At 36.7% G+C, this 16,391-nt stretch overlaps 1 protein-coding gene across 1 annotated transcript in view; it reads left to right on the plus strand.

Moving 5' to 3' along the window:
* The window catches only part of RPGR (retinitis pigmentosa GTPase regulator), a gene marked incomplete at both ends in the record, with an annotated part of 43,883 nt that extends 39,237 nt beyond the window's left edge, over positions 1 to 4,646 (plus strand). The window contains 2 exons of the mRNA XM_082005104.1: positions 1,137 to 1,202; positions 2,229 to 4,646. Coding sequence (XP_081861230.1) covers positions 1,137 to 1,202; positions 2,229 to 4,646 — 2,484 coding nt within the window. The remainder of the gene's footprint in view (positions 1 to 1,136; positions 1,203 to 2,228) is intronic.
* Positions 4,647 to 16,391: the final 11,745 nt, after the last annotated feature.

Genomic DNA, 16,391 nt, shown 5'->3' on the forward strand with positions numbered 1-16,391 from the left:
ATACGCTGTCAGTTATGCTGGAGGGATTGCGCATTTTGCAGGAATTATTACTTGTTTGTACTTAACAGTACTTAGTAATCTAACAATCTTTTTGTGCATACCATTTATTTAGCAGTTATAAAACTTTATTTTCATTTACAAAAAAAAATATTTTCAGATATGATGCACAACATGCCGTTAATTTACTGAGGCATTTTTTATAACATATTGCACAATTTTTGTGCTAGACTTCCTTCTCCTTTTTGTTTTTGTACCCATTGTGAATCAATTTTAAAACATTTATCAGAATGAAACAGTAAATTTGAAAAAAGTCTGTCAGGAGAACTTGTCAAAATACAAAGTAAAATGATTGTTCTTCTTGAATCTGAATGAAAATAATCTGTTACAGCATAGTTGTTTCAATTTTTCTAAACTGTGGTAACATACATCTTACTGAGAAGTGTGAAAAGAGGAGGAAAAGCCTTTAATGTCATGTTGATGATACAAATTCTTGGGAGTCAGAAACCAGAACTGTCCATGCTCACTGTGTTCAAAAAAAAGAATATGGTGGTTAAACCATAAGCAGTTAACAAACGGCAGCAGAGAACATTATGTTGTCATTTGGAGTATATGGGAAAGGATGACTAAAATCTCACTATACTTGCTCACCTGGTAGTATTCTACATTGCCTTGCCTTTTGTTTTTTTGCTTTATGTAGAAGAGTGAAAGGCATTAGATTCCAGTGAAAATTTCTGCTATGTAATGTTTCTTTGAACATGTTCTTTCAAGGCTGTGGTATCAAACTGGATTTTAAGTTGAAGGTTGTGGTGATAAGGGAGTAAGGTGTTATATTTGTAGCCGCAATTTCACGATGAGTGGAAGGTGGATCTAAAATGTGCTTGTGGGCTGTAAGAGAGGGCATGTAGCTTTCAATTTAGACATTGACATCTAAGCTGGTTACCACTCTCACTTTATAAGCAGTAAATGAGGGAGTGGAAGGGAGATAGGTGAGTTGAGTGATCATACAGGTTTGTCTCAACCTGACTGTGCGATAATATTAACATGATCGTGTAATAGCTCTGTTTAGTAGAATGGGGCTTTGATGATGCTTTCCCTATTAGTTATATTTTTTTTTAATGGAGATACTATTTTTGCAGACACATGCAATGAAATTGAATCCCAGTGACCTGTCCTTAAAATTATCACCACTCCAAAAACAAAAGGTACTGTAACTAATTATATATGCATGTATACTTATACTGATGTTTAAAAGATCTATAATTCTTGTATTATCCTAGTACTTGATTGTTTTGCTTTGAGTTTTAAAAAAGCTGGGCAAGTTTTATAGATCGCCTCTTGCTAATTTTCTGAATATCCATGAGGTAGAATTCTAAGAATCTGACTGATGTCAGAAAGAATTTGTTCAGGCACATAGAATCATATCCAGTATCATCTGAGATTAGAGTATGTAATACTTCACCAGTTTAAGGAGCAAGAGACTATCATATATGCTTTGTAACTTAAGCTGATAACATACATTTCTACTGGTGTGTTGATATTTTAATATTTTAATTGACTTTTGGGACACAATGTAAGTAAAGGTTTTATTTACAGGTATTCACCATGGAGTATATTCAAAGGAGCAATAATACTGGTTTTAATTATGAAATTAAAATATTTTTGTATTATCTTTCTATTTTACTCCTAAATTGATCCCAACATTTTAGCATTTTGGTATATTTCCTTATAATTTTATTTTATATTTAAAATATTATTCTGCAGAATTTGTTAAATAAATGTAAAATTTAAAGCAGAAAGACAACAGATTTTCAAACTTATTAGAAAGAGCATAACAGTGAGTGCATCAGATTTCCCAAGGGGAACGGTGGAGGTGTAAGAGAACTGTAGTTCTTTCCTTCTGTTTACACAGCCTTGGGCATTGCATGTGCTCTAGCTTATGGGACGTGGTACTGGCTGCACAGTTCTTATTGCATTCACTTTGAGTGCTTGGGTAGTGAAAAAGGCATAGTAGTACATTTACCATCAACAGAATATTACATTCTTCTAATATGTACACTTGTAAATTCATTTCATGTGAAATACTCTACCTTTTATGCCATCTTTTAGTCCCCTCACACAAATTGTTTCTTTTCTTGTTCAGATGTTTTTGTAACCTTTTTCTTTTGCTGTCATTTGTCCTTAATGCTTTCCTTCTTTCTTTTTAATTTTCTGCTTCTCATGTGGAATAGAAGAACAATAAAAATGTGAAACTGAAAAGAGATGGTAAGGGTGGGCTGAAGAACAAGGATTCTGATTTCATAAAAGAGGGCTCAGAATTAGACTCTGGCTCTTTACAAAAGCAGTCTTCACTTTCAGAGTTGCCAGGACCAGATTTAGAAAAAAGTAGTGCCTTTGTAGGAAAGCCTGTGGCCGAAAAAAATACAATGAAGGGTAAATCTGAGCAGGCACAAAGTGTTAGTACTTTAAAAAGTGGTGCTCAGCAAATTACTAGCGACAAATGCAGACTAGTGAAAAGGGAAGAAGGATATGTGGAAAATCCTGAATTTGTCAGAGAGGATGTAACTTATAATCTTCTGAGTGAAAAACAAATTCTGACTGAAAAAGCAAATTCTTCCAATAAAAATCCAAAAGCTGTTAAATCTAAGCAATCCATTAAAATAGATGTACTTCCTTCTGAATCCAGGGATCAGCCCCAGACCGATTCATTAATTGTACAAAAATACAACCCTGCTAAAAATCAGGGAAGTCAAGAAGCAATAGAAAGTCAAAACAAAATAAAGGATGTTGTTGGAAAGTCTGATAAATGTGAAAGAATATGTGTCTCAGGAGAAGAAATTAGTGAAGAGCAGAGAGGGTTTAAAAAAAAGGATCGATTTTTGAAACAAATACCTGTAACTATGTCATCATTTTCAACCGAGGAAAATAGTAATGATCTTGCAAAATATGTACTTAAGAGTAGGAAAAAAGAAGAGGACTACTATGAAGGCAGACAGGTCCAGAAGGCAATGAAAACAGTAGACAAAGTGAGAGATTTGGACTTAGAAAAAGATGACAGGAAGATTGAGGAGATGCAAGCTACAAACAGTGAGAAAGAATATGTAGCAGAGACTGCTATGAAAAGCCTGAATGAGGAAGAAACAAACTCTGAAGCCGAGTCTCATGAAGACAGGCGGTTAGAAATGAAGAATGAGGAGGAATCTAATCAAGAGCAGGAGAGTGAAGGCAGTGAAAAGGGTGAAAGTGAAAAAGAAAAACTAGATGAAACAGTTGACAGTGAAGGTGAACTAGGGGAGGAAGAAGAAGAGAGTGCGGTTAAAAAAGATAGGCATGAAGTTTCAGTAGAAAGAGATGAAGACGAGAAAGATAATGATGAAGAAAATCAAAGAGAGGACTCACAGGCTGAAAGAGACAGTGAGAATGAGGGTGCAGAGGAGGTTGAAGAGATTGATCAGGAAGATGGCAAAGAGCAAGGAGATGAGGAAGGCAGGTTGATGGAGGAAGAAGAAATGCTGAGTGAGGGAGAAAAGGAGGAGGAGGAGGAGGAGGAGGAGGAGTATGCAAAAGAGGAAAACACTGAAAAAGAAAAGGAGGAACAGGTTAAAAGTGAGGGAAGAGATGAGACTGAGGAAGGAGGTGAAGATAGAGAGGGAGAGGAAGAAAAAGAGGTAGAGGCAGAAGAGGAAGGAGAAGATGACAAGGAAAATGAAGAAAACAAAGAAAGGGTGAATGAAAAAGACAAAGAGGGTGAAGAGGAGGAGTTGGAAGAATCGTTGGGAGGGAGGCAAGAAGAAGAGGTGTCTGAAGAACAGGAAGAGGAAGATGCAAATAGGAGGACTAAGGAGGTGGGGGAGGATGGAGTGGAAGAGGAAGGAGAAGAAGGGGAGGATGAAGAGGAAGAGGAAGATGCAAATAGGAGGACTAAGGAGGTGGGGGAGGATGGAGTGGAAGAAGAAGGAGAAGAAGGGGAGGATGAAGAGGAAGAGGAAGATGCAAATAGGACTAAGGAGATGGAGGGGGATGGAGTGGAAGAAGGAGAAGAGGGGGAGGATGAAGTGGAAGAGGAAGGAGAAAATGAGGATGAAGAGGAAGGAGCAGAGACAGAAGCAGAAGGGGAAGAGGAGGAAGAAGATGAAAACAAGGAAGAGGAGGAGTGGGAAAATGAAGAAGAGGAAGGGGAAGAAGATGAAGATGAAGGAGAAGGGGTGGAAGAAGATGAGGGAGTAGGGGAAGAAGAAGAAGAGGGAGAAGAGGGACTTGAAAAAGATGAGGGAGAAGAGGACGTGGAAGAAGAAGAGGGAGTGGAAGAAGAAGAGAGAGAGGAGGAAAAAGAGGAAGAGGGAGGGGAGGAAGAAGAAGGGGAAGAAGGAGAAGAGAAAGAAGGGGATGTGGGAGAGGAGGAAGAAGAGGATGAGGGGGAGGAAAAAGAAGAAGAGGAAGAGGAAAAAGCAAAAGTTAAAAGAAAAAATTGTAGTAATAAGCTTCCACAAAATAAAAGCAAAACCAGGAAGCCAGAGAAGACACAAGGTACTGCTTTACCAAACAGCTCTAAACAAAAAATGAAGTCCAAACAGCATGTAGCAAATGGTTTACATAATTCAGAACAGTTTTGGAACAATGTGCTACCTCATTATTTAACACTAAAGTAGCATAGACTACTGGAGATGCATTTTAAGCCTATTCAGGAAACTTTGGAACTATGGCAGATTGATTTTTATTACTTAAAATTTTTTTCTACGTAGTCAAAATGTATTATTATGCATATACTTTAAGTGCCAATTTCTTGAAAAAGGCTGAAGAAAATGTTTAGATTTGGGAAGCTTTTATGAGAGAAATCTTATAAATTGTTGATACAGTCATTTACACAATCATCTTTATCACGTATGGCACAGGTTTAAAAAAATAATTGCTGAGGAGGCAAAATATGTTTGCCTCAAATTGTAACGTCATGCTGACAACATGAATTACACATTGTAACAGTGTAATCTTCTTTGCCTTTGAATCAGATTTCTTAAGTTAATACATCAATTTTAGTTGCAAGATAGGTTGCTTACTAATGTGCCTTATATGAAAGGAGTGTCAGTAAATTATGAAGGATAGGTATTTTTAAATCTTGGTATCACTCCATATTAATTCCCCTACTTCTATTCCATTCATATATTGGTAAAATGTTTGAGTACTCAGCGTAAATTAAAGAAAGGACAAGTTGCCAAATTTACATGGGTTAGTAGATGGGAGCTAAATGGTAATGCAGGCCTGGGTAAATGGTGGCCTGGGCTTTTCCAAAGGCCTTAAGGTTGACTTCTTATGTTGGTGTCAGCACACAATTATGTAGAAAAAGACAAACACAAGTCTCAGAATCTGGCCTAGGTTACATTAGAGTAAGAATGCATATGTTTAGGGATAATTTCTGACTACCACATTTGGTGATTAGATATAATAAAAATTTGAAAATATACACCTGTTAAACGTTATTTGCTTATTAATACTGTGCAATACACAAAAGATTCTATATCTGCCTACAAAAGACTACATTACATTAGTCACCTAACTCTAAGGCTCTCGAGGACGGGAATGTATTTTGTTGCAGCATGAAATGTATGTATATTTTCGGTATCAGAGCCTAAGCTTCTCATTGGAGGAGATTTGTGTTTTTCCCTCCTAAAAATCACATCTGTGATCTACAAAAAGAGGACAATGTAATAAACCAAAGAAGCCAGATGGAATAGTAGAGAAGGTGGCATGAAAGTCTGAATTCTTTTTGGAAAATACAAAGTACGTTAATACTTCTGGAGTTTCCTTAAAATATACAAACACATCTTGCAAATTATTTTTGTAAGATCTTGCACTACTGTTTCAACTGTTAGTGGTCGAACTGGCGAAAGAAGAGATAGGGACTTGTCATACGGCATTATTTCTTAAATACTACGCTAGTGAGTGGTTTGAGAAATCTTTATAAACAGATCTCAGTATTGACATTCTCTAGAAAAATAGTTCTTTAAATCCTGTTTGAAAATGAGGACAGGAGAAGAAAGGAATCAAAATGTGTAAATGTCATTCAATAAAAATGTTAATTATGTTGAGATTATGAAACATTTTTAATGTTGTTTTATAAGATAACTGGCATTAAACTATCTTTGACACAATGTCTCCAGAATTTATTTTCTAAAAAGGCTGTAGTAGATGAATAGTTTGCCAGTAGATTCTAGTCCAGTTTGATCCTTCCTACCTCAGTCACCCCTTCCATATATTGCATTTGAAGGTAAGATTGAAAGTTAGTCTAGTGACTGTATTTTGTCCCTGTGAAATTTGTTTCAAGCTTTGGGATTTTCTGGAATACATTGTCTTGACATCGGCATGTGTAAGTCTCTGGAAAAGGGTAAGTATCCTCATATTCTGATAGAGTGGAATAGTTTAACAGTTAAATGCACTTCCCAAGAAAAACAGCTCACTCTAATAATGGAGTCCTTGGTTATTTCACGGAAGTGCTGCCTTATCACTGAACTGCTGTGAAAAAATTTACTTTTGAAACTAAGTGGAGCTAAGCTGTGTTATTTTATCTTCCTTAGGATAGATTAGGATGTTACTGTGATTAAACTTAGAGTAATATTGAAAAGTATTTTTACAGGCCTAAAACCGTGTTTCTTGGATATGACGTCTACTTATTTGCAATTCTAAAATTCAGCTTTGGAAGAAAACTTTGCTGTGAAAAATATTTGTTATTTCTTGTGAAAAATACTTTCTAGAGAGACGGGGAAAAAAGTGACAGCACTTTGAAGCAAATGATTTCCAATGGCTCTTCATTTACTGTTCGGCTGTAGCTTTTAGTCTAAATCCTGAGGCAAATAGGGACCATTTGTTGTTCCTGTCTCAACATATGCTGATGGCATAAAACTTCCTAGGAGAGTCAAGGAAGCCGAGTTACGGGCATCTCCTCTTCTTTATTTTGTCTGGATGAAAATTCTTTGAATTGAGAACTGATTTTATATTGTTTTGTGGATCATTCCTGTGGTAGGGGAAAAGCAGAGCATTACTTCAGCACTTCTAAGGGTTTTCCACAGAATCGTTATATAAATTGTACACTGTGCCAATGTTTCTGGGCTTTGGGGGGACTTTGGAACTCCGTTAGCGTAACGAGTGGAATTTTATTTAGTTTGAGTCACACTGGTTTATAAAGTTTGGTACTTGTGGTTTTGTGGAAATTCAGTATGTCCTTGGTATTTATTATGGGATACAAAAAGATTTATGTGTAGTACTTAAGCAACATGGCAGAAGTACTCCTGAACTAGCTTTTAGTAGAGAAAAAAAAAATCCTGCAATAGAGAGAGAAAACAACAAACAACTGCTCAAACCAAAGGTCTGTCTAGTCCAATACCTTTTTTCTACCAGTGGCTACTGGTGAATGCCGGGCAAAGAATACAAGAATACAGCAAACATGTAGTGTTACTTCTCCTGTGTAATCATTCAGTATACCGAATATATTCAGTATATTCAATAACTTGTGGTTCAGCAGATGTATCTATTATATTAAATTGCCATTCTTCTTCCATGAATTGTTTTCAATCAGTTTTTAACCCATTTAGCATCCAGTACATGTTTTGGCAAACAATTCTTAGATTACATTACATGTTGTTTGAAGAAGTAATTCCTTTTTCTTGCCTTGAATCAGTGTTTTGGTACCTTCATTTGATGTCTCTCTGTTCTTGTATTAGAAAATATAGCATTTATTCCCTCTTCATGGTTTATTCCCTCATGATTGTCACATGGAAAAACTGTTCAGCTATGTGGTTTAAATCAAATCAAGATCAAAGTGGTGTATTGATTTATTAATAACAGTTAACCAGCAATCAGCCAACTACACATTCAAGATCAAGGGCAGCAATACAGCAGGTAACAACAACACTAGACATCCATAAAATGTTAACAAACACCTGCAAATTCCTAAGCACCTGCAAATTTCTAAAGGCCTTTCTGCAGCTAATGTCAGAAGTTTTAATCCCCCTGCACACTCTTACATATATGCTTACAGATTTACATATGCACATACTGCCTTTCATAGCAGGCATTAATTACAAGCACATATCCCATTTTCGGGGGGCGGGGTGCAGGTCTGCTCTTGCCACACAGCTCCTGTTAGAGATGAAGGTGCTCTAGATTACTTTTGAATATGCTGTAGCACAGCCCTTACCTGCAAAATTTCAGCAGGTAAATTTCTTCATTATATCTGAAAATATCAAACTATTCAGATAATAGTTCTCTTTGCATAACTGATGCTGAATGACAAAAATGTCTTTCTCCAAACTACAGAAAATGTCTGTTTTTCACTCACTGTTTTTTGTCTGCACAGGTAGATGGTAGATTCTTTAGGATGGGCCCTTTAGGAATTGCACAGAAAAGGACGTTTAATTTTTGTTTCCATTGCTTTTAGTTTTTTTCCCTGGCTTTTCTTAGCTTTATCCATCTTTTAAGATAAATTTTAGCTTACTTTCTCCAAAGATGATGCTACCTTCTAGATTTTACCTCTCAGAATAGCAAAGAGTCTTTAATTTTTACTAATTGAATTTGTGTGTGAATCTAGTAATTTAACAAAAGCATTGTTAAATACTCTAAAACAAATGAGAGTGATTAATCTTTTTTAATGCAGTCTTTTTTCTTAGTGCATATAGGCTGGATTTATGAACTGTGAACTCACCTGAACTTCTGTGCATTGTCTTTAATTTTATAATGAGTATTATGGGAAGCGGAATCAAGCTCTGAAATAACAGGATCTTCAGACAAAAGAATGTTGTCAGATCCGTAAAACACTAACAAGATCTTCAGACAAAAGAATGTTGTCAGATCTGTAAAACACCAAAAAAAAGGGCAAAGTAAATGTGAAAGGGCAAATTTTCAATTCATTTCTAAATGTGCAATTCAAGTAAATGACAGTGTTTAGTACTGTGGCATTCTATAAGCAACTGAGCAAATATTTTGCTTGCACAAATGGCACACCTATAGTTTTGTCCTCAGTGAAGTTCTGAGCGTGTTTGTGATCTGAAGTCACTCACGGAGTTGCAATATTTTTATACACTTTTTCATATGTTTTAACAGAGAGAGGAGAAGTTAGCTTTTGCATATTGAAAGGATTTGGAGAGAGAGCTTTGGCATCAGAAAATTGCACTGCTGAGAGCCACAGGGGCTTTATTTTTCTATTGCCAAAAGAAAAAGCAAGTACACTTAATCACTGTCCTTTTTAAGGATTTGTGATAGTGCCCATTGCTTCTTTGCTTGGCAATCTCGTGCTATAATAATTTAAACACATATTAATATTGTTATCTCAAAAACCCCATACTTGGTTATGAAAATATTTATTACCAGGGCCCTGAAATGTCAAATGTAAAGATATTTATGATTCTGGCTTTCATAAATGTCCCAGCATTGAAAAATCAGACATGACTCTCTTTCTGTCTGAGGTGGGTTGCAGGGCAGTCTGCTGGAATGTCCCAAGTTCAACGTTAGAGGTTTAGAGCTTTATAATTTGTCATTAGTACCTCACAGTTCACACAGAGTTGCATTTGTGGTTTGTGTGAAATGTAAAGTATTTGTGATTTCATATTGAGAGTGTGAGAGAGAGCTAAACAAAGGTGGCTCAAAGCAGAATTTTATATTAAACAAAGCCTTTATCTGCACCTATACCTGTAAGGATATAGATCACAGTAGTACTAAAGAGTAAGAGTTGTGGTCAACGGCTCGATGTCCAAGTGGAGACCAGTGATGAGTGGTGTTCCTCAGGGGTTGGTATTGGGACTGGCACCGTTTAAACATCTTTCTCAGTGACATGGAGAGTGGGATTGAGTGCACGCTCAGCAAGTTTGCTGACGACACCAAGCTCTATTTTTGTCTAAGCACTGAGTAATAATCAGCATGATTAAGGCAGGATTTCAACAAAAAGCACAGGGTTTTGGAGAGACTTGCAGGACTCTAAGAAATGTGGCACAATAAAAGCAGAAAGCAGTGACTGTCCTCATTCACTTGCAAATACATAGGAGCTGCATGACAAACTCCAGACACTAAAACTTTTTTCTATAAGAATTCAGAAAAAATGCTCAAACTGCATCCAAGTGTGGGCTAATATTCCCAAGTTAGTTTTTCTGTGTCCACATTAAGAATTCATTTTATGCAGCATAATGTCTTCCAGAAGCACACTTAGTTTTTGAGATAACATCAACATACTCTGATTTGGAGTTGCTCGTTATATTTCATCTACTTTGCTTAAGGACCCAGGAGTTATTTTGCTATGCTATTTCCAAGTGCCTGAATATTAAAGGGCTTTTATGTTATGTTGTGGTTTAATGCGGCACGCAGCTAAAACACCACACAGCCATTCACTCACTCCCCCCCGCCAGTGGCATGGAGAAGAATAATGAAAAAAACAGTAAAATTTGTGGATTGAGATAAAGACAGTATAATAGGACAGAAAAGGAAGGGAAAATAATAATAATAATGATAAAAGAATATACAAAATAAGTGATGCCCAATGCAGTTGCTTACCACCTGCCAATTGATGCCCAGCCAGTTCCCAAGCAGCAGCCTCCCGTCCAGCTTTCCCCCTAGTTTATATACTGAGCATGATGTCATATGGTATGGAATATCCCTTTGGTCAGTTGGGTTCAGCTGTCCTGGCTGTGTCCCCTCCCAACTTCTTGTGCCCCCCCAGCCTGCTCGCTGGCAGGGTGGTGTGAGAAGCTGACAAGTCCTTGACTTAGTGTAAACACTGCTCAGCAACAGTTAAAACATCAGTGTGTTATTAACATTATTCTCATCCCAAATCCAAAACATGGCACTATACCAGCTACTAGGAAGAAAAGTAACTCTATCCCAGCCGAAACCAGGACATGTTACTATGTAAAATAGCTCATAAGAGATTATACTTTATGTAAACAGTCTCCAACCTGTTTTATAATTCTTCACAAAACACCTTAAAGATTCTTTCTAGTTCTGTAGAGGGGTTTTTTTTTCTTTTCACCCTGGAAATTGATATTATTTATTTGTTCTCCAAAGAAAGCAAACTTTTTTGGGAAGATAACGGTTTTGTATATGAAAGCTGTAGTACATCTGAGCTATTCCAGATGTTGATTTATCTTGGGGAATAAATACTAAAAATTTGTTCTGAATTACTGGAGAAAGCGAATCCTTTAGATAACTCTATTTAAATTGTTTTTGTAGTGAGTAGTCAAAATTTCAAAGAAACCTGGAAGTACAAATACTGTCTTTTTTAAGATGTAATCTTGCATTAAAATTTTATACATTGTTAAGTAGTTGTTTTTACTCAAAAATGCAGAGATGTATCTTACAGCAGCAAGCTGGCAAGCCATAGAATAATCAGACCAAAACCAACTGAAATAAACTTTAAGATAATGTCATCAAAAAAAGGACTGTCTGCTAGTGTGTAATAAATGTCAGTGTACTACCTCAGAGTCTTGATTAATAGTCTACCTAGTCTTGATTAATAAATGTAATCAGATTAATTCTCTTAATGCAAAGTATGTGCACTGCCAGCCTGTGACAAAAGTGCACAGATCTGTGGAAACTTTGTAGGTCCTTGTGTTTGGCTTTTAGTAAATAAAACTTGTGAATATTGTGAAGCAAAGTATTGGCAGAAAAAGACTTAGGAAAACAACAATGAAAAATGAGTCTGCTCAGTCAGTTTCTAACAACGTTATTTACAGCTATGTATCCACTATTTTATTCCACTTTTCTCAGAGTGACATCATCCTGTTGGAGGATGCAATTGAAGTATCACAAGTACTATTGCGGTAATGAGGGTAATCAGTGTATCACTATGTGGGCATCTACTACTACAAAACGTTTCCTTCCATCATATTTACAAGAAGGCATAACTATCTTTAAAGTTAAATTTTTGCTTGACATGTAGCAACAGAAACTCACGCTTGACATAAAAATTATTTCCCATTGTTTCACTGTCTGCATAGTGTGCCTGAAATTATGAGTTCAGCGTTTCATTAGTATTCCAGGATACTTACATGGCAGAAGCATTACTTATAACAGTCACTTTAAGTATCAGGTAATCCATGTCAAGTGCTCTTGATGTAGAATTGTACAATTAGGAAACCAGTATAACCTACTGGAAGTCTAGATGTTAACTTTTAGACAAGTTATGGCAACAGGCTCGGCTTTTTACTGAAATTTTTTTTAAGTGTATTCAGGTGATCTCTTCTGTTTGTCTCCATAACAATATATAAGGAAAGCCTAGTTTGGCTTGTTGACTGCCTTACTGCTTGTAATTGAAGAACAAGCTGGTAAATCTTTCATTTGAGTACTCTAATCTGAGTACTTATGTCTTTGAATTTTGTCAGTCATCAAACTGGGCAGCTCTTTCTTTAGTAATCACTAAAGTGAAAGATACTTCTCTAAGGGTTAGAGTAGCTGAGCTAATAACCTTTCTGTATTAATAGCTACAAAATGAAAGTCAAGTTCAAATTCCTGATGAGAAATGGCTAGCGCTATGTGGATTTTAAGATGTTAATCTTTCATTGTAACTGCTAAGTAAGAAACCACAAGGTATGTGTCTTAGCTTTACTAAGGGTTTTGCCAGGCAGTATTTCCAGTCATTTCATATCATACAACTTGACTTCATGACAAGATGAATATCAACAAAATGTTACATGCCTACCCATCCGTATATTTCCAGCCCACAGAGGGTAATCAGAGCTTTTTTTTTTCCCCTCTCATCTCATCTGCATCTCATCTCATGTAAAATCGTGGCTGATATTGTTATTTTAAGTGCTGTTTTAGTAAAATGTTAAGACAGCGCATTTTCCTAGCATGGACAATTCAGGAGTGACGTTGTTGTGCACTAGTATTTTGGAGGGCAAAACAATAGCTAGTGGAGGATATGATTCTTCTGCCTATTCCTCTTAAGTCCTGCATCAAAAAAGAAGGATGGTCTGTAGAAACGTATTTTGTAGTTGTCTTTACCTGTGCTCTACAAAGGGAGCATTGTTCGGTCCCATACGACAGCATTATGCCCATTGACCAACCTCCTTAGACCTGATACCCATCTTACTAAGAATCTTCTACTTTGTAGTGAAACCACCCAGTAGGTGTGTATTCCGTTCAGTTGTTGAATAGGCGTGTAAGAGAGCCATGACATCCTTTTGGGCCTTTAAAGGTAATGAGCTGGAAAGGTAATGTGAGAAATCAGTTCCTTAAATGTCTAAAAACTCTGCTAAGCAATTGCTCTATTATGGCTGCTTGGCAGAACAATGCCAAGGAAGAAGAACGTAGCTAACTACCTCATTTTTGGCTCTCTTTAATAATCTTCTCTGTGGATTTTTAACAGTTTCCAGGGCAACTAAAAACAGTAATATCTTTTCTGTAAACCAGAGCTTCCCAGAACTCTCCATTTCTGTGTGGTACACATAGTAATTACAGATTTCTCTTCATCACAGAGTTTTCACCAGATTTTTAAAAGATCTGCAACTAAATTTCTCTCATCAGTGGTTTTGAGATTTTCTTCCCTAGAAACATAAAATGGTGGTAGCAAACATAAAATATTTTGACTTCTTGAGGAGGCTTGGAAAGATACCATAAGCCTTCCCTTCTGAAATGCTAATTATGAACAGCCCGTCTGCCAGAGCTCAGTTTCCATAAAGTAAGCAGGAGGGATCCACAATGAAATAGTTATGGCAATATAGAGAAACCTAGTTTGCAGCTGTCATTTGAGCAAGGTCTACCATGAGTCATGTCTCCAGTCTTCAGTGAGACTGTCTTTCAGCCAGAGCATGACACCAGGTGAGACAACACCGTATGGAACTGAGTGACTTTTTTTCCCCTCTCTCCTATAGATGTAAGACCACATTTTTGCAGAGCATTTGGAAAAGAAATGTCTTCATTCTGTATTAATCTGCCTAAAGAAAAGCCAGCTGCAGCCATTTTGGCAGAAGACAGCTATACCCACTGAGTTACGCCCACTGAGGCAATACTTTTGCCAAAACCGTAAGCTAGTAAGGTCATTCATCCCCTAAAGCTTGGATACAGCATACTGATCCTTAAGAATGTCTTGTTATGAAGGTCTAGGTTTGCAGGAAAACCTAGTGTAAATGCATGCAAAAAAAATAAAGCAAACAAAACAGTTATACAAAATCTGTATCATCTGTTAAGTCTGCAAGGTCATCTTTTCGAGACTGATGTTCCGCTGTACTGATTTATTATACTAGAGGTGCAAAATGTTTAAGCTTATTTCATAGTACCAAACACTTTTTTGTCCTTGAAGAAACTGGAATCTCAGGCTTAAATTAAAACCATTTCAAGTATTTTTCTTATATGTTCTTTACTGCTTTTAACTTTCTGTATGTGACCTTGGCCAAGCAGCTTCTTTGTGTCTCAACTTTACAGGTAAAACTATTGAAGTTATTCTTAGAGCATTATCTTTCTATGAATAGGGAATTTAAAGTGGAATAAGAAAAGAAACATCCTAAAGCACAATGAAAAGGAATAATGCAGAGGTTATTTATGTTTATAATATATACATACAACATAGTATATACATATATACATATACATATTTGCTTTAATTAGTAGCATTAATAGTATTAATTAGTAGTATTAGTATTTTTTAATGACCAGATGATTCATTGTTTAAAATAAAAAGAGTATCTGTAGTATGACATTCTCATCTCTCCTTCCTATCATTGGTAAAAACTCTCTAAAACATGCCTATAAATGGACAAGCGGAAGTGACAGTAATAATACTGTTGTATCAAAGTTATTGTTCACAACAGGTTATTTGAGAAGTTGGAACAGACAAGGTGACAGCCAGAGACACCCGTGGCAAGCTGCAAATGTGGTAAATGGAAATGTGGTCAGTCTGGGAAGCTGTTCGATTTAACAACAGTAGGTGTCTTCTTTGGGGTGAAATGAGTGTCTCTCAGCTCCACTGATTTTTTTTACGCGGAACATGGCTCAGTTGCCTAAACAAACACGTCTAGTGTGATTTTAGGTGTTGTGGGGTATCCTACATGGCTGTGAGTTGGGGTCCAGAATGATGCAGGTCTACGTAAGCCCCATGTAAGGATGTCTCAGACTCCTAGGATGTCTGAGTGGTGCTTATCAAAGGAACTCCAGTGAAGATCTCTGTTAACTACAATGGCAGCTTAGATTCTGTCTGCTTTGTAGACTTCTGCATTTAGATATCTTAGTTTAGGCTAATAGGAAAAATTGTCTTTATGATAGAATCCAAACCTGATGCAGAAGTTCACTGCAAGCAGAACCTGTGGGGTCGTACGGTAGAAGTTCATCCATTACGTAGCTGTAAAAGAGCAGTGATTTTTGTAGGCATAGGAGTTGTACGTGAGTCTTGTAAGTTCTATAAGGCTGCTGTAGGATCTTGGTGTACAGTTTCTGAAATGCTATAAAAATGTTGATGCGGATGATATCACACTGATTGTGCTCTGCTTTTTTATGCAAGTATGCGAAATATTTGTCCACCTGATTCTGCTTGCCACATGATAGGCAAGTTCTAGAATGCTGACAGTAACTTTGTACTTTGTTAAAATGTTGTTTTATTCTTAGAATAATGCTATTCTAAGTTCCACTGATCAATGCTGACTCTATAAAGAAGCAGAAAAAAAGGTCTTTTTCAGTGTTGTTCTATGACAACTTTCCTAACCATTTGGAGCATTTAGTTCTCCTGAGATTTTCACCAAATTTACCCAAAAAAAGTGTTCTTCCTTCCTATCTTTTTTAATTTAGCACTAGGCTGTGCTGCTAGGAAGTATTTATAAACAGCAAGTTCTGGTTTTCTTGGTTACTTTCAGTAGATTTATCTGCCATGTCAATCTGATACTCCTCTGGAAGATTGAATGTCAGTATTTTATGCAGTAGAGTTTTTTTTTACAAAGACAAAAGCCTGTGCACATGTTATCTCTAAACACTTCTGTACTGACTGTTGCAGTGTACCCGTGGTGGTACCATTCAAGTCTGCAGATAAACTACAGCAATGATAAACACCACTTCCAAAGGAGTTTAAATGAAAATATTTTCAGTTTTTATTGTGCATTATTCCTCAGTTATACGGATAGGTAAGGAGCAACATTTTCTCACCTCCTAGAAAGGTGGAAGAATTACTAGCTTTTGCTTTCCATCATAGGTGCTGGAATATATTATAGAAGAGCCAGGTTTGTTAAGAGCTTGTCATGTTTAGCTTCATAATCCATCTTCTCACTAAAACAAGAAAAAAATCAAGAACATTTCAAAAAGAGATCACCCCCTACTGAAACCTGCTGTCATTTTCCTCCTGCCTATTTACCTGTTGGAAATGCCGGGAGACGGGATTCTTAGAGGGCTTGTGCTTCTTCTCAGAATGACTTTCCACTGCGCAGAACCCCCAGGAC

This window comes from Phaethon aethereus (assembly GCF_964289735.1).
Source record: "Phaethon aethereus genome assembly, chromosome: 1".
In the NCBI taxonomy this organism is placed as follows: Eukaryota; Metazoa; Chordata; class Aves; order Phaethontiformes; family Phaethontidae; genus Phaethon; species Phaethon aethereus.